Source organism: Aplidium turbinatum, chromosome 18 (genome assembly GCF_918807975.1).
Source record: "Aplidium turbinatum chromosome 18, kaAplTurb1.1, whole genome shotgun sequence".
Taxonomy (NCBI): Eukaryota; Metazoa; Chordata; class Ascidiacea; order Aplousobranchia; family Polyclinidae; genus Aplidium; species Aplidium turbinatum.
This window is the reverse complement of record NC_137489.1, coordinates 20,202,074-20,221,516: the sequence shown is the minus strand read 5'-3', so window position 1 is coordinate 20,221,516 and position 19,443 is coordinate 20,202,074. Positions and strand designations below refer to the sequence as shown.

Here is a 19,443-nt window from a genome sequence, read left to right as displayed (position 1 = left end):
CTGAATTTTGTTGTTTTGATGTCATTTGGCAAAGTCGTCATTAATCGCAGGCATCAGAAGTCACAAGTACTCAGCTACATCTAAATAAAACAGCAATCTGGTTGTAGTTTTGTGCCCTACGATCGAATTGCTGCCTGAACGAACTAAGCTACACTCCAAGTACAGGTCACCACCGAAATGGCAAAAAAATTCAGACGTGTGGAAGCGATGCGACGTTTCTCGAGGCGAAAGTTAATGCAATATCTTCGTTTAGATCTTTGACACTCTCAGAAAACAAGTACGGTCTCAGAACCATCCTGTCCCCAAGCGAGCTCCCTGCCAAGTTCATGAAAGTTGCGCAGTCGAACACAGCCAGGAACATCGAAACATGTGGTGTTCTATTTGGCAAACTGGTTAGTTTGTAAAGTGTAAACACTCGGCCAAGCGGCCTTCATCGAGTTTCTTGATAATTGTTTGATGACTCGTGTCCTAATTTATCGCCGATCTTTCCTCTTAGGCTAACGAAGTGTTTGTAATCACCCATGTCCTGATCCCTCATCAAAAGGGAGCTCCGGACAGCTGCGATACCACCCGGGAGGAAGATATGTGGGACTTCCAGGATCAGTACAGCGGAATCTGTCTTGGATGGATCCATGTAAGCACTTTCTTTAGTTGACTTTGTTTGCGATTACCTGATGTCGTTTCCAATGAACTCGAGCCTCACATGCAGGAGACGCGAAGGTTTGACGTCCACCGATCCATATTATTTTTGGATTGGTGCTTAAAATTCAACTTTTGCATGTATCGCGTGTTTCTTACGGTGATCCTCCGTTGCAGACACATCCTTCGCAAACAGCTTTCCTGTCCAGCGTGGACCTCCACACTCACTACCCCTACCAGTGCCTGATGCCCGAATCTGTTGCAATCGTATGCTCGGGGAAGTTCAATGAGGTGGGTGCTGCAAGAGAGTGGAGTTATTGCGGATATCCAGCATGAAATCATGTGGCATTTATCCGATAAACGCTTAGGTGTAAAATTTGTACAACAGGTGAAGAGTACACTTACAAGTTACTCAGAATGAAAGGTTTCAACTGAATAGTTCGTTTCAATATTGCAATCTTCACCTTGCTATATCATAAGTTTCACTATATTCACTAAAATACCATAGTAGCTCACTAACTCCACTGGCTTTGTGTTGTGTCATTATATTGCAACGTCTTTATTGCCTTCCACGAATGGAATACAATCAGACTTCTACCTCTCGAACGATTATAATCGTCACCACTCCATAACTCCAACGTCGCCAAGGAAGGTCCCTTCAGTGAGGTCATAATAATGATTGCTACTGCTGCTAACTTGGCGCTGGCCTTGTTGGTTGGCGTTTATTACTCGCCTTATATTCCAGGTCGGGAACTTTATGTTGACGCCAGACCACGGTATGGGAACCATAGGGGGCTGTCAGAAGAAAGGGTTCCACCCCCACCCCACCAATCCCCCGTTGTTTGAGGTAATGTTTCTTCATTTTAGTTGTCAAGTGATGTGATGCAACAAAGTGATGAGAAACGACGGACACTGGCTTGGTCGCGGTCGCAACCGATGCAACTAATTGTTTTATCTTTTCAGTCATGTGACCACGTCAAGCCGTCACCGTCACACACCGTACAGGTCATCGATTGGAGGAATAAGTGACAAGCTCTGGCTGCATCATCATCAAGTTAACAACACGGGAGCCTGCGCGGAGTGGTCGGATTCAGAGTGCTACGAACTTTTCAGTTAATAGAAAATGTATTCTTCAATTTGTTTCTCTCTTTGCAACGACTTTTGCTCTTACGCCTGCGATGTTCTTTACTATGTGTTTGGGTTGTCCACCTGATGGAGCTACCTTACCTACCAAGGATGCGGTACGTAGCGTGTTGCATCGAGTTTGTGTCGATGAATGATCGGCAACACTGATTCCTGAGGACAAGAGTTCTCAAAGTTTGCGAGCGACCCTCCAAGATTGATCACTCGTCTTATCGTGAGCCATTCATTCCGTCGCTGCTCTAAAGCGTCGTCGTTTCCTAAGCATGCGCGCCTTACGTCATAGTGTCTAGCTGTGAGTTTATTAATGTTGATCGTCGCAATAAATTGGTTATTCTGTTTATATTTATAGCAAAATGCTCTTAGTGCTCCATCGATCATGTTATCTGCCGCAAAAGCGATGACTAGTTCAAATAAACTATAAACCACTGCTGTTGTTGCATCATATAGGAAGTTCGCGACTAGCTCGGTGCCTTTTAAATATCAGACTTTTTCATTGCTTTTTCACCTCTTCCCATATGACCTCACATGCAATGTATATTTCCAACAAGTCTGCCGTCTCAAGGTAAAGCGACGTAACTACAGATTTTTGATTTTCCCACTTTTTATTGGTAAACGCTTCGCAAAGACTATATTTTTCTTCAGGCAAAGATTCAACAGCGTAACTGCGGTAGTTAGCGAGATATTTGTTGGTAAAACGACGTAACTACATGTAAAGATGATATATGCAAAGCCAAAACGACGTAACTGGCAATTACGTCGTTTTACCATAGAATCTAGACCAAATAATCCCAGTTACGTCGAATTGCAGTAGAGTCTAGAGTTAATCCCAAATTCTCAATGGGGTGTCAGTCTCTGCCAAACAAGGCCAATTGTTTCGCTCGTTTTGTATTGATAAATGAGGTTAATCTTTTGTTAATGGGTTGACTTTGCAGCCTCTGTACTCAAACAGTAAACACTCTTCATAAAGCGCCTTGTAGCATCATTTTAGTGAACAGAATCAGCAGTTTGTGGATGGTTCTCATAGAGCCCAACTCTCCAAGGCAGTCCCGCGTGTTAAGCTTGCTGATATGAGTGCCGTGCTGTTCCAGAGAGGATAGAGGTCGGTTAAGTACAAAACTTCCCACAGCATCAATGCTGACTACCAATCCCTTGATTTCTTAAAGAAGAGGTTCAAAGTCGACAGTGTTCCATCATGTCGTTCAGCACCGCGTGGTGTGCCAGCATCAAAACGCGGGACATACTAAGCAAGCTATGCCCGCTTATGCCGGCAAATCGACGTCAATTTTGGGAACAGCTACCCACCAATGACAACTCACTTGACTTAATAGATGTTGACTAAAGATACTGCATTGTATTTGAACAATATTACAAATTTTGTGTGTGAGTCTAATGCATTGTTTGAGATATGCTGGTTTGCCTTTGCAGCATAGTCAGAAAAACAATCAGGTTAACAAAGGTAAAGCGACGTAACTACACTAATTAGCGAAAATTAGGACAACAATCAATGTTTTTGTTCTCATTCAAACAAAATGTAGGCAAGTTCTTTTAGTTAGAGGCATCAAATGTTAAATTGCGATTAAAATGTAGTTATGGTTTACGATTAACTTTGAAGCGCTTTTTCTCGGTTTTTACTTTTCTGTAGTTACGTCGCTTTACCTTGGGACGGCAGCAGTATGACGCAACATGGAAGTTTCGACAGCCATTCGGTGATAGTTGATATGTTCACTTTTCTAGGTTGACCCATTTTTAGACCAAATTCTACAGGACTATTTTGCATAAAGAACAGTAAGCTGCATTTAGTAATAGTCTGGGAGCCTACGACAGAAGATTTCACCCCATAAGGTACAAAAGGTTTGACCCCTTGAAGTTACTGGGGTCAACCATGTCACTCACAAAAAGTATGGAAGATTGACCGCGCCGGGTGGATCTGGTCCCTAGAGCCCCCTAAAAAGCCCAAAAAGGGGGTTAATTTCACCCCATAAGGTACATGGACCAAACTTGGTGAAAACGAAGTTCTATGTCAGGACATCACAAAAATATCAAATCTAACAATCTTTTCGAGTGGAAAGGTGATGTAAGACCCCCCCGAAAGTGACCCCCCGGGGGGTTAATTTCACCCCATAAGGTACATGGACCAAACTTGGTCAAAACGAAGTCTTATGTCAGGACATCACAAAAATATCAAATCTAACAATATTTTTGGGTGGAAAGGTGATGTAAGATGCCTTCAAAGTGACTTCCCTTAATGTGACCCCCTCGGAACGTTTATTTCACCCCATAAGGTACATGGACCAAACTTGGTCAAAATGAAGTCTTATGTCAGGACATCACAAAAATATCAAATCTAACAATATTTTCGAGTGGAAAGGTGATGTAAGATGACTTCAAAGTGACTTCCCATAATGTGACCCCTCGGAAGGTGTATTTCACCCCATAAAGTACATGGACCAAACTTGGTCAAAATGAAGTCTTATGTCAGGACATCACAAAAATATCAAATCTAACAATATTTTCGAGTGGAAAGGTGATGTAAGATGACTTCAAAGTGACTTCCCATAATGTGACCCCCTCGGAAGGTTTATTTCACCCCATAAAGTACATGGACCAAACTTGGTCAAAACAAAGTCTTGTCAGGACATCACAAAAATATGAAATCTAACAATAGTTTTGGGAGGAAAGATGATGTAAGACTCACCTAAAGTGACCCCCCAGGGGATTAATTGCACCCCATAAGGTAGGCTACATGGACTAAAGTAGGTTAAATCGAAGTCTTATTTCACGGCATAACAAAAATATCAAATCTAACAATATTTTCGGGTGGAAAGGTGATGTAAGATGTCATCAAAGTAACCCCCAGAGGGTTTATTTCATCATAGAGTACATGGACCAAACGTGGTCAAAACGAAGTCTTATAGGACACCACAAAATATCAAATCTAACAATACTCTCAGTTGGGAAGATGATAAAAGACCTACCCAAAAGTGAATCTCCTCCTATAATTTAATTTACTTCATCCCTTACTCGAACCAACCTTGGTGTAACGGAAGTGCTATGCCAGGACAGTACCAATGGATTAAATCTAAAAATATTTTTATTTAGGTTTTGGTGAAATACATTCACAAGCTGTCCCATGATGCATGAAGTGGAACTATAGCCTACCGTACTTTACAAAAAGTTTTTGTATAAATCATGTTCAGTCAATCGAAAAAAGGCAACAGGACATGACAATACATGGCTTTGTAACACCAAAAACAGAAAGTACATGAGAAGCATATAGGCTACAGTAGCCAGAAAATTGATCGAAGATCTTGATACGACCACTAAATGTTGAATTAATCGAACAACTGACTATCCAAATCAAAACGTTTCGAAGTGAATCATTTGGAACGTTAATTCAGGCAGTAATGAACATTTTCCAGCTGCTACAATAAATAACCCAATAAACCCAATGTAGTAAATTTTTGTTTAATGCCATTTGCTTCATGTCTCTAATCAGTTATTGTAACTGTTCATTCATAAACAGAGATTGTTTGTGTAAATGTAAACGGTCGTTTCTTTATTCTTCATTGTCACTGCTGTCGCTTTCACTTTTTAGTGGTCTTATCACACGCTTTCACATTTAGTGGTCGTATCAAGATCTTGGATCAATTTTCTGGCTACAGTATAGCCACGGCGCCGATCCCTATAGGACAGTGGGGACATGTCCCCACCATCTTTTTACATGTCCCCACCATCTTTTTACATGTCCCCATCATCTTTTTACATTATTTTTGTAACGTAAAAGGGAAAATATTACCCGAATGTCACAATTTTACCAGTTAAACGTTTAAAATATGTTGAAAGGAGGGGACAACATTTTTGTTTTATGCGAGGAAGCCCCAACCGTAGTAGAAATGTTTTATTAGGCAGAGAAACCCTAGTGTAACTCGCAAATTGTATTTAATTTGGTTACGCCAGGGCCACACAGTGCAGAGTTTTAGAATTACTTTGAAAGAGTCGTACCAGCATGTAGTGCAGTAAGTGTAGCTTGTGTTACTTTTGTATAAGAAAAAAGCTATTTTTTCAGTTATTATTACATTGAGGTTAAGAGCTGCTGAAATATCTTTACCGGTTTGGCAAAAAATTGTATATAGGAAAATCAGCAGTTGGAAGGCTGACAGGCAGCTTTTTTTCAATTGAAAAAACTCTTACCCTACTCAATTTTTAAAAGACTTGTCACGTTCCAAATCGTCTTCAGTGTGGACATGGCCATGGTCAACCTCCTAAACTTCAAGATCGATCGGTCAGAGTATTTTGCAGTCATTGACAGCTCGCAGCAAAATCTTACTGACTATTTCAAGTCGACCGATCTTGAGCACTACAAAATTCTACAAGAATCACTCTTTAGTGGAAAGCTACAATCACATTTGGTAGACGATTATCATCAGTTCTTTGACACAGAGTCCCTTGCACAAGATTTTCGAATGATATTCAAGAAGATACAATCCGCTGTTCGGCAAATGTTTCCGCAAGTGGAACTTTTGCTCATATCACCAGCCCGCTCGTGTTCAGCTGAACGCTCATTTTCAACTTTGCGACGTATCAAAACTTTGTTACGATCTACCATGACACAGAAACGGCCAAATCATGCAATGGTCTGCTATGTGCACAATAAAGTTTTGAATTCGATCAACCTTCATTACAAGCCAAGGATCAACCAAGGACTTCGTTTTTAGTTCGCCGGAGACTCGTTGCCGAGTTGCAGTGTTTGGACTTCTGCTGTCCAATGCTGACACAGACAATTAAAATACATCGCATTAGACTTGTAGCCTATCTACTGTAGGCCTATTTGTTTGTTTGTTGAACAGACCCCAATCTTTCAGCTCGCTTCGCTCGTCTGCCCTTTCTTTCCTAGTAAATGTCCCCACCAATCTTAGAGAGCGATCGGCGCCCATGACTGTAGCCTATATGCTTCTTATGTACTTTCTGTTTTTGGTGTTACAAAGCCATGTATTGTTACGTCCTGTTGCCTTTTTTAGATTGACTGAATATGATTTATACAAAAACTGTTTGTAAAGTAGGCTATAATTCCATTTCATGCATCATGGGACAGCTTGTGAATGTATTTCACCAAAACCTATATAAAAATATTTTTCGATTTAATCCATTGGTACTGTCCTGGCATAGCACTTCCGTTACACCAAGGTTGGTTCGAGTAAGGAATGAAGTAGGCTAAATTAAACTATAGGAGGAGATTCACTTTTGGGTAGGTCTTTTATCATCTTCCCAACTGAGAGTATTGTTAGATTTGATATTTTGTGGTGTCCTATAAGACTTCGTTTTGACCACGTTTGGTCCATGTACTCTATGATGAAATAAACCCTCTGGGGGTTACTTTGATGACATCTTACATCACCTTTCCACCCGAAAATATTGTTAGATTTGATATTTTTGTTATGCCGTGAAATAAGACTTCGATTTAACCTACTTTAGTCCATGTAGCCTACCTTATGGGGTGCAATTAACCCCCTGGGGGGTCACTTTGGGGGAGTCTTACATCATCTTTCCTCCCAAAACTATTGTTAGATTTGATATTTTTGTGATGTCCTGACATAAGACTTCGTTTTGACCAAGTTTGGTCCATGTACTTTATGGGGTGAAATAAACCTTCCGAGGGGGTCACATTATGGGAAGTCCCCAGTAAACATTTTTCTTTGGCCCAACGTTGGCTGACGGTTGTTCGGGTTGGCTGAGGGTAGTGTAGTTTTGCCAACTTTGCCAACTTTGGAAATATTTTAATTGATAATACCTACGAAGAATTATTTAAGTTTGCTTTATTGTATTCCTTTTACAATTGTAATGGGACAATGAAAATGCAAAAAAACTTAGAATTAGAAAGTCGGTCTTGCTAATGTTGGTGTGCAGTTGTACAAAACGTTGGGCCAACGTCATTATTTGCGGATGTACTACGGTAATATCTCAATTTTTTTACATTATTGTTTTAAGGAAAAAAAAAAAATTGAAACGTTTTTCTAAATCATGCATCACTATGAGGATCACTAATTCTGAACAAAAACACTAATTCGCAAATCAAGGCTGTAGTTTCATCTCGCAATTTTTGCGTGCTCGGTTCATTTTTGTTTTCGTTTTTTTTATTTTATTTTTGAAACAAAATATGACAACACTGAGCTGAATAACTGTACCACAGTTCCCTTTACCATGTGTTCGTAGGTAAGCACTTTAACCATAGACATCTTATAACAACTAGATTGCGCTTGTCCCATCTCGATTGAGAAAATTAAAAAAAATGTCCGCCATTGTTAGTGTCTCGAGCCAATCAGAAGCTACTTTGTCTGTGACGTGCGATAGTAAAAAACGCGCGAAAACCCCAATGGAGGCAGGGTTGCCAGATTGGCCTTTTTACGGCCAAATTTCAGAAATTTGGCCTTTTTGAAAAGTGTTTGGCCGGACAATTTTTGTTTGGCCGCTTGGCCTTTTTTTGGCCTTTTGCAGTTTCCCGATTGGCATTTGTTTGGCCTTTTTTTACTTGGTTTTCATAGTTCTTTTGGTTATCCCTAGCAACAGTGAAAAGTTTTGGTGTAGCCTTTTACATCATGCCCATTTCAAAGACCTTGCTAGCTATGCTTTAACATGTCTCTGCATCCCTGTCAGTAATGCAGTAGTAGAGAGGATTTTTTCATTACTTACTGCAGTGAAAACAAAACCACGAAACAAAATGCAGACTGAGCTTTTGGAAGTGATTTTGCGAATACGAACGGACATGCTGCTAAATGGAAAATGTTGCACAAACTTTGATGCTAGTGCCATCATGACAAGGCGTTTCACATGTGATATTGTTTATAGTGAAACTAGCAGTAACGAAATGGCAGAGGCGCTAACATTCCTAGAATAAAGAGTGTTCATTGTAGAAGGATGTTGGACATAAATGCAATTGACTTCTCTGATTTTGCAGTACTGTATTGGGTGTTTAATGTAGCCTACAAGTAATTGTAATGTGTCTAAATATTATATACCGGTATATATACTATTTCATATTGCATTAAGTGATATGCCAATATTAACTCCTTTTCTTCTGCTCACTAGTCACCAGGGTCTCACTGGTGGACGTTATTGGCTTTTTAGTCTACAGGATGATGCTTAGCCTAATGTTATATACATATTTCAGTTGTATTGTAATTGTTTCCATACCTATCTGTTTGTATTTTATGGATTGCATTTTTTCAGGAATTTTACTAAGCAATTCTTCTTTAACAGATAACATGTAGAACAATATAAACTGGGTAAATATTATCTAATTTGTTGTTGAAAGTAAGTGCAAAAACACCACTGATTTCAACAAAGAGAACAGAACCTCAGGTTTGGCCTTTTTTTCTATAATTTGGCCTTTTTTGGGGATGCATTTGGCCTTTTTTGTTTTATCAATCTGGCAACCCTGAATGGAGGACATTTGCATTAATTAGCTTCAAAGTTGACGGCGTGACGACATTTGTATTGGCTGACATTTGCAGTTTTGCACATTGCATTAGCTTCATAGCTGGCAGGTTAGTGCAGGAAAACGCAAGTAGCGCACATAATGAAACTCAGGTAAGGTTATTTCAGTTGACTCAGATATATTCTTCAGGGTAAACTATTAATACTACAAAAAGTGCTTATATTTGATTTAGATCTTAAGAGCATATATTTTAACAAAAAGTAGTGATATTTGAAGTTCAACAGTTGTCAGCTACATGGCGTGTGTTTGCACTGTGTTTACTTGCCAGTGCATACAATTATTACACTGGACAACATCAAGTTTTTTCCTCAAATAAAAATATATGACTTAGATCTTTGCTTTCTCAAACTCCGGTTCTGGCAAATTTCTATTGCAGGCTTTGACTATCCTGGAACTTCAAATTTATCTAATTCTAGATTTTCGTCACCAACGACTTTGAAATTTTTCAAAATCAAGGACAAAATTCCCCATTTGGTTATGTATTTCTGTGTTGCAAAACTTTTTGAAAACTACGCACAATTTGTCACAAAAATATCATTAACAGCACAGAATTAGGTCATCAAAAAGTTCACCTATATTATCAAACAATTTTACATAGAGACATGTCAGTTTTACAGCTGTGCATGTTTCACAGTACGATCACAATTTGACAATATGCTAATGACTCCATATTAAAATAAGCTTTGCAGAAAGTAAGATCTTCTGCGGACCGGCTTTTGACAACCACTTCTTTACATCATATTGTGTTTCAGTTTATATCAGAACTTTCTGTAGGTGTTAGTTATATAATTACTAATGCAATGTACCGGTACCAAGTTGTGCAATTTTGTAAAGAGCGGAACATGCCTGTGGAAGTAATATGTTCACTTTGGTCAAACCATAAAAAACATTTGTCAAAATGGCCACCTTGTGCATCGAAATTGCGCTACAAAGGTTTGTTGGAATCAATGGCCACCCTTAAAAGTGATTGAGCAGAATACAGTGTAACTATTCTTTATGAAACAGGTGGGCTACATCTCAATATATTACCGGTACATGTTATATGACTGAAGTTTAATTTTCGAACTCTTTGTTCTGATGCTTTCTATAAAATAGCAAATTGTGTTAAAATGCTTGATTTACCATTATTTTGCACATTCTCCAGTGTCCACTGCTGTTCAGTTGAATTATCTGCATTTTTTTACCGATTGTCTGGCCTAGTGGTTAGCATGTGCACCCTCTGTTTGTAGGTATCGGGTTCAAGTTCGGACTGAGTCACACCAAGATGATAAATTGGTACTTCATTCTTGCTAGCTGTGTTGTGTTAGAATGAAGTAAGGGTAAGTTTCACACATTGTGCTGCCAGTGACTCGCTACTGATGCAGTAATCTTACTCGAGTAGCTGTGCGGCCCGGATACAAAGCATGCGGCGATGGGCTTTACTGACCACTCACGACACCTGAACTTAGTACTTATAATGAGACTTAGTTTTATCTATGAAAGCTTTAACATATATTTTGATATATATATACATATTAGATGACTTGCGAAGGGCTGAAAGATGGTGTAAAGAATACACATTACGAAGTGATGTTGAATTGTCATCAACAGATGACAATGAATCACAATCTTCATCCAAAGGTGTTTTGCACGAAAAGAGAAAACACAGGTATGTCTATCTAATGTTTGACATAATTGTTAACATGAAACAGCGATTAACTGTTGTAATACTTCCTATAGGGTTTTACGATACGACACAAGTTAGACCATAATCAGATTAGTACACTTAGTACAGATTACGTTGTTGCATTGTTTCATTGCCCTCCTAAAAAACAAAGTGCTTTTCCCCCCACAGTCTGCAGTCCTGAAGAAAACGGCTGACCCGGATAAATCGGATATAAAGAATTATCTGCTTCTGTAAAAATTTCTTCCTTGTTTGTTGATTGTCGCTAGTTTTTCTGTCCTCTTTTCTGAAAACTTTAAAGTGTTTTTGTCCATTTTAAATATATATCCTAATCGTCATGTGTGGCACCTTGAAAAAGATTCTCACCCGGATCTAGTCTCCCCTCCTATTGTCATCTCCCGAGTAACTGACCAAACTTGGTATCGGAGTGGAACCCATGATTGTCCTCACAGCGGTTGTATTGCAAAAGTAAGAACAGTGCTTTTTTTGGAAAGCAAGCTTTAGCCAACCAGACATTGTGGTTAAGGTTATCAATATTGGGTTACAAGCACAAATCTAAGCCCAACTACTAGTAGATATTAAGTATACAGATGCTCACTGTACCAGGATTTACGTTTGCTTACAGAAGGAAAAGTGTTCACTTATCTTCAAACAATTCTGACAGAGCAACGTCAAATGAACGTCACTCTTCCTGCTACAACCATAGCGGAATTAAAAACCGTAAACAGCATGCTGGAGAATGAGGAGACCTATCAGATTGTGGTTAGCGAACACGATATGTTCTTAGTTCTTACTGCGCATTACCTATCTAAAGTTACCCACATTTTTGGTAATACATGAGTTGTATGTGTGGGGAGTTAGTTTTTCTATTTAGCCTAAAATGAGTTTAAACTTGAATGAATAAATTCTAAACCATTTAATGTCTGCCTCAACAGGCTTATTGCACAATTCATCACACATAATCACATGGTACACACCAATATACAAAAAAATTCATGCTATTGTACGCTGGTAGCCTGGTACGCACCGCGACTGTTTGATGGGGCTGTTTTAACAATCTCGGCTTATGCATTTCAACATCCATCTGTTCTATTGCAGTTCAAACACTGTGTCGTATAGGAGGAAGAAGCCTATACGACACGGTTAATCGATTGATGCCTGCTGTTAAACGAAGTCGCAAGTTACGTCTCGCGGACCGGGAAGGGGAAAAATAAATTAAGTGGAGAGAAAAAGTTTTCTTTTGATTCCATGCAAAACTTAAAGAACATGGTTAAGGTAAGTAGTTTGTTTAAGTTTTGTATTCATAGTCCAGTCGTTGAAGCGAAAAAAAGGGTCGAACCTTGACTTAATTGGTGTAAAGCTGAAACTTTGCACATAGCTTCTGTTGATTATGTACATTGACCAAAAAAAAATCCCCGTGAAAATCTTTTGGTGAAAAAAAGTTATCCGCTTTTTTTGAAAATCCGCCAATTTTTTTCTCAAACTGGCGGATAAACAAACTTTTCAAACAAAAATTTAAAAACAAAAAAAATTTTCTACAAAAGGTTTTCCAAAAGGTTTTTTCTAGTAGGCCTATTTAGGCTATCATCAAGAATAATATATTAAAAATCTAGGAGAATCAGAGCACCGGAAAGTTGTCATTTTCAAGATGGCCGACAAAACAGTGTAATGACAATAATTCACTTAATATTCATGCTAGAGCTTTAATTCTGGCGTCTATCCCTAAGCTTAAGGTGGTAAAGAATTCATTAAAACAATTGAAAATGAAATTAACTCATTAGTTTAATGGAAAGACTTATATGAAACAAAACCAATAACGTGAAACATTGGCTGTACAGGAATGGCAGACCACTTATTAAGTTATTTACATTCAGTTGAATACTGAAAAGTTTGGGTGTTCATTAGGACAATTATCGCTTCTAGTACTAGTTGCAACGTTCATCTGATGAAATTGAAAGTAAAAGCTACAACAAACAGGATGGTTTATTGCTTTACTGACGTTTCGCGCACCATGAGAACGCGCATCCTCAGAGCGAATAACATTCAAAATAAAACTTCACAAGGTTATATACTGTAGTGCGGTTGAAGGCAAGAAAAAATAACAGATAACTTAAAATTGAACAACTGGCCAATGATGTGTGAGCGGTTACTTTCCACGTTAAATTACGTAAAAACCTCCATCAATTAGTCCTGGTCATCATCTTCATCCAGTAATGACTGATTGTACGTATTGTTACAGGCATCAAGTTGCACTGTCCACATGATGCGGTACAGGGTAGATTATTCTGCCTACAGCTCCACCTGGCAGTGCTACAGCCAGTTGTACAGTTGCTGTAGGTTCTATAAGAGGGAATCTGGGTCAGCATCCATGTCCGACTCTGTTGTCACAAACTGACTGCCTTCCAGTTTCCAACCCCACCCGTAAGTTTCCATATCACCTCCTGTCCTAGCCAGACCATTATTTGGTAGTAAACCCTTAGACAGTGAAATTTTGTCGATGACTCAGTAGGTGGTAGGCGTTCTGGGCGTTCTGGTAGGCGTCACAAATGATTGGGAAGAGACTACTTTTTTATTAGTAATCTGTAGCAATGACGAGAGGGAATCCGTCCGCGTGCCCCCAAAAATCACAACCATTGCTTGACAATCTTTGTTCACAATGGATGCTGCTGTCTGCTTTGGAAGAAGGAAGTAATTGGCACAGTCTTTCAGAGTAGCAGCACCCTTTACCAGCTTGTGAAAGACAAATTGCTTATCAACACCAAAGATTCTTGATGCTGTGTCACATCCAGTGTAGGCATGTAGAAAAAGTAATTGGGAACATAATTCTTCACCCATCACCATTTTCAGTTCGTTTATTTGATACACTTTGTCAGCATTTTCCTTGTCGGAACGGAAATATAGATCTTTGTTTGCTTGTTGCGCATAATGAAGAAGCAGGACCAACAGATCTGTGTCTTCTTCAATCAACGTTGTCGAGTATGACATTACATTAACAACAGTAGCCTTCACAATCGGAACATCAGCATCCCCTGGGACATTGATCACTTTGCAGCCTTTTGACTACCCTGAAGTGTTTTACTGATCAAGTCGATCATTTTTCGTTTGTTTATGCCTACATTAACGTCATTCTCGGCCACAACACCATTCACAATATTCCTCAGGGTTTGATCCTGAGAAAAAGGTACATAACCAGCCAGTGATGTATTCTGCGCTTCAGGATGCCTTCTGCGCTTCAGGATGTCTTCTGCGTCTTCAGGACCGAGATTGAGTGTCGGTTGCGTAGCGAAGTGGTGAGAACGTCTGCGCGACGTTCGAAAGGATGTGGGTTCGACACCGCTCCAGAGCACGCGACTGTGTCTAGACACAGACACTTAATGGCAACCCAAAATAAGGAGAGAAGCTGACTCGAAGACTAAGCCTATATGTCACTTCGCTGCCTCCTGTCGTCTGTTGTAGGCTATCACATCTGTGATCGCAGTGTCATTGTATGTTATGTATCGCCTTGGGCGCAAATGAAACACGATTATTATTATTATTTAGGAGTGCGTCTGTGCTTGGATAGTGATCATTAACAGTTGGAACACCATTATTGATGAGCCTTGCCGCAGTTTTAACTATTTCTCTCTTTTGTGACTTTTCATCATCCTCATGTCTTGTTTTTAGGTAATGAGATCGGAGGATTTCGGATGTCTTCTCTCTCATAGTGACAATGCAATGAAGGCCCTGACCTTCAGCTATATAAATAGATTCACCACACTGTTTCTATAATTGGGTCTTCAGATATTTTGATCCTTAAGGAAGGCAATCATCATTTGCTAAAAACTCCTTCATTTTAGATCTGAGATCTGATATCGTTAACTGTTCTTCATCATTCCGTTCAAGATGGGAACACATCTTTAGAAATGCCTGGTCCTGTTCCTCATCCTTAGGTCGCCCAGATTTTAGACGTTTTGCCTCAGGTACTCTGCCGCATTGCAAGGGTACGTTAAATCCACATATAAAATTAACACTACAAGAATGATGGTATAAACAGTCTGCAGCATGCAAATCGCTACCGTAATATTCAATACGACCTTTCATGGCGCATGACCATTGACCAATTGTCAGAACGTCTCTCACAACACTCTAATATAGTCCTTGCAAAAACATCTGTTTTAACAAAACTAAAGCCAGGTCTGTCCGTGAGAACTCCAGTCCCACAAAACAAACAATGAGTCTTACTGTGGAAATTGCCATCAAAAATTCGAACACTTTGTTTCCCCGTGAGGCAGGACCCACTTTCCTCTCTGTTCGTCTTAAGCTGCAGTGTATATCGATTGGGTGGGTATAATGTTTACGACAGTCTATGTGTACTTTTCGACCAGCTGTCGCAACAGTATTGTCCCCTCTATTAGTACTAGCAGCATTAATCCTATCAGCACCTTTTTGACGCAGTATAGCCTACTGGAGGCTCCAGAAGCTTGAATTTCCTTGTCACAGACGGTAATTTCTTTGCAGGCATTTTTTCTGAACTCTTTTTCCGTGTATCCGTAAACTTCCTCCGGCAATCACGGTGGACCAAAACTTTGCCAGTGTGAAATAATTGCAGTATAAAATTTACTTTTAAATGAGCACCAACACTAACTATAATTTCATAAAAATTGAATAATTCAGTAATTGTATATCCGCCATTTTGAAAAAAATGGCGGAATTTCGAAAATAGCGGATAACTTTTTTTCACCAAAAAATTTTGACGGGGATTTTTTTTTGGTCATTGTACATAATGAACAGAACCAATGTGCAAAATTTCAGCTTTACACCAATTAAGTCAAGGTAAAACCCTTCAACGACTGGACTATCACCTTTTGTTGGTATGATATCGTCTCCAGAAAGAATACTTACTGTTCATGATTAATTTTCAATGAAATAACAACCTTGGATATAAGTTTTACAGCATCTGAAGTTTACCTTTTTCGTAATCCTTTTTGTCAATTTGCTGTTTACTATCCCTGATTAATGCCTCAGTCTAGATCCAGTTGAAAAACACCTGCTGTTTACTCGTGTGCAATAAAAAAGATGAGATTAGAAAATTGATCTGGCCGATTTCGCAGGGAAGGGTGGCCTTCTCTGCGAAAAGCTCCGGAAGGCCGACCTTCCCGGGTTCGGCGGCTATGTTTATGGTGATGTCCTCGCTTTTATTTTCATTACAGCTCTCCTGATGTTCGTGCCACACACGTGAAACAGACTGTAGAGCAACGTTCTTAACCTTTTCTGACCCGTTACCCCACTTAAGCATGGTGGGCAATGGGCATCTTAAATCTATTATTTGTCTATTAAATCCCATAACCTTGTCCATTTGCCCTGCAAGCAGTTCAAGGCGTTTATGTCAGAGAAAAAGTCGCACAAATAAGCAACCTTCGACAATAACACACTGTTCTGCATCTTCTCGTGAAGACTTCCAAACAGCAGCATAAAATTAATTCCATTCGTACCAATTTTATTAGTCTTTGGCAATCAATTGAATAGAATAGCCAAACCCAACAATGATTTAAGTTTGATTAAAAATTGGTAATAATTTGCACTGTCCTGCTCATTGCCCTCTGGAAGACCTCAAACCTCCCCAGATTGAGTAATTACACACAGGTTAAGAGCCGCTGGCCACTGCTGTAGATGATTGTGTCAAAATAAAAATCGATGTAACATTATTTGTTTACAAAACTGCTTTACTTATAGATGTTGTCCAGAGCAATACGAAATCATGCACTCTACAAGAACTCGACCACAAACTGACGTGGGAAGACCGCGATGGGGGCCGGCTTAAACGTCTTGCTAAAAAAGTACTGCGGGTATGTTCATTTGTTCTCTCCGTCACTGACAAATCGTTACTATTCTCTCAATTAAGGGCACCTGCAAACTACTTCGTCTCCTTCCTGACAGGCACATGGTCCATATGATTATGGAACTTGTGCAAAACCGCAGCTTTACTCTTTCCACCGGTAGCGGCCGACGAAGTAGACTACGTCGACTCAGGAACGGCGTCCCACAGGGCTCTGTCCTGGCTCCCCTCCTCTTTAACACTTACATCTATGACCTGCCTGACACCATCTCCAGGAAGTATGCTTACGCAGACGATCTGGCTCTCCTGCATCCAGCCGGAGACTGGCAGTCAATGGAGAGGAACCTAAGCCAGGACATGTCAACTATATCAACATATCTCCAGAAATGGAAGCTACAGCTCAGCAAGGCAAAGACAGTGTCGGCGGCCTTCCATCTAAACAACAAGGAAGCAAAACGTGAGATCAACATTACCACCGATGACGAACACCTCCCCTACTGCGCCGAACCCACCTACCTCGGCGTAACCCTGGACAGGTCACTCACGTACCGACGACACCTGGAGTCACTGCGCAAAAAACTATCGGCGCGCGTTGCACTTTTGAGGCGGCTGGCGGGTTCCGGCTGGGGAGCTGATGCGAAAACCCTTCGCACAGCTACCTTGGCCCTCGTCCATTCTACCGCTGAGTACTGCGCACCAGTGTGGTGCCGCAGCTCTCACACCCGCCACATTGACACCGCCATCAATGACGCACTACGCACTGTGACTGGATGCCTGCGTCCCACTCCAACGGACTGCCTTCCCATCCTTGCAGGCATCCAACCTGCTGAGCTTCGCCGTAAAGGAGCCATGATTTCCCTTGCTCGTCGCGCACTGGACCCCGACCACCTCCTCCACAGTGCACTCCAGCGCCTACCTGGAGGACAGCAGCGACTGAAATCAAGACGCCCATTTGTGCCCGCCGCACAACAGCTTCTGAACAACGTTGAAGATCTTGGAATAAGTGCGGCACACTGGACGAACTACACATGGAACATGGAGTGGCAAAACAACACCTCCCGACTCCATGATTTCCTACCCGACGTCGATCCCCACCCTCCGGGAATGTCCCTCGCAAGACTTGCGTGGGTCCGGCTTAACCGCCTACGAACCGGCGTCGGTCGCTTTCGTTCAGACATGTGCAGATGGGGCCTGGCTCCCTCACCGGGATGCGAGTGTGGCGCCACAGACCAGACAGTAGATCATGTCGTCCATGACTGCCCAATCCATCAACCACCACATGGAACGCTTGGACTGAAGACCCTGGATGACGAGACTGTAGAGTGGCTGATGACATCATGCCCAAACATATAGTCCCGAAGAACAGCTCATACGACGAAGAAAATAAGGGCAATAAAAGCATTTTTATTTACTAAACCAGCGATTAGTTTATTACTGGAGCAGAACTTCAAGAAATATGCACACATTTTAAGACTTGACTTCGAAGATCTATCAAACGATAACAATAATAATTTGCACTGGTTAGAGAAGGCAAACTACATTAACACGATTAACGAATGTGCATTAATGTTAGAGGTTAATAGAACATAACAGTATACCCATTCCCCACCCCATCGTATAGGCTACGAATTACAGAATTAAAACATACTGAGGAATGTTAGGATGTATTAAAAAAATGCTTGTTATTGTAAAATAACCGGGTGTTGCATACACATATCCATGAGATATGTAGCAATTAGAGTCTGTTCTTTCGCGGTGCTGTAAACACGATCTAATTTGCACTGTACAGTATATTTTCTTTACATATGTTGCATATTGTTTTATAGGTACTTGCGTTTGAGGCCGCCACAGATCACGTTGTTACATCCAGGCGCAGTCTTCTGATGAGGCATGAAGTACCTCAGTCCACTGTGTTTTTAGACTTTTGTGCATGTCTTGTCGTAGCTGTGAATTGTGCATGGGTGGTGCATTTTACCATTCGAATAAATGTATTTTTCAACAACTTTACGTTTGTTTACATCATTGACTTAAATTTGCTCAGTACAAGAAGGTGGTCATCGTATTGGCATATGGATCATCAGGACAGTGTCAATTTGAAATTGCAGGTTAAGTTTAACCAACGTTGCTCAACTACAACGATTAGTGCAAAATATGTATGGCCAACTGCGACGAAAGGTGCAAAGTGCGTTTGGCCAGCGTAGGTACCAACGATGAACTACGTTGGCAGTAGAGTTGGGATTACGTAGACCCAAAGATTTTAAAATAAGTCGGCTCAACTGCGACGAATGGTGCAAAATACGTTGGGCCATCGTAGGGTACCAACGATTAACTACGTTGGGTGTAGAGTTGGGATAACGTTGGCCCAAATATTTTAAAGAAGTTGTCCCAACTGCGACGAATGGTGCAAAATACGTTGGGCCATCGTAGGGTACCAACGATTAACTACGTTGGGTGTAGAGTTGGGATAACGTTGGCCCAAATATTTTAAAGAAGTTGTCCCAACTGCGACGAATGGTGCAAAATACGTTGGGCCATCGTAGGGTACCAACGATTAACTACGTTGGGTGCAGAGTTGGGATAACGTTGGCCCAAATATTTTAAAGAAGTTGTCCCAACTGCGACGAATGGTGCAAGATACGTTGGGTCAACTTCGGCCACAACGTAGTGCCAACGGAGGAGCATTATTTTACC

At 40.6% G+C, this 19,443-nt stretch overlaps 1 protein-coding gene and 1 long non-coding RNA gene across 4 annotated transcripts in view; both read left to right on the top strand.

Moving 5' to 3' along the window:
- LOC145787120 (STAM-binding protein-like A) overlaps positions 1-2,174 on the top strand; it is a 31,497-nt gene extending 29,323 nt beyond the window's left edge. The window contains exons 7-11 of the mRNA XM_082598846.1: positions 254-392; positions 497-634; positions 817-930; positions 1,385-1,486; positions 1,603-2,174. Coding sequence (XP_082454972.1) covers positions 254-392; positions 497-634; positions 817-930; positions 1,385-1,486; positions 1,603-1,668 — 559 coding nt within the window. The 3' untranslated portion in view covers positions 1,669-2,174. The remainder of the gene's footprint in view (positions 1-253; positions 393-496; positions 635-816; positions 931-1,384; positions 1,487-1,602) is intronic.
- A 7,655-nt stretch (positions 2,175-9,829) lies between these two features.
- Positions 9,830-18,703, top strand: LOC145787710 (uncharacterized). Of its 3 annotated transcripts, none has more exons than XR_014291436.1 (7): positions 9,830-10,279; positions 10,504-10,587; positions 10,793-10,922; positions 11,563-11,699; positions 12,036-12,212; positions 16,650-16,762; positions 18,579-18,703. It is a non-coding gene; the product is annotated as an uncharacterized LOC145787710 (long non-coding RNA). The 3 variants fall into 3 exon arrangements; XR_014291435.1 differs by having other exon boundaries at positions 10,504-10,593; XR_014291434.1 differs by lacking the exon at positions 10,504-10,587.
- The last annotated feature ends 740 nt before the right edge of the window (positions 18,704-19,443 follow it).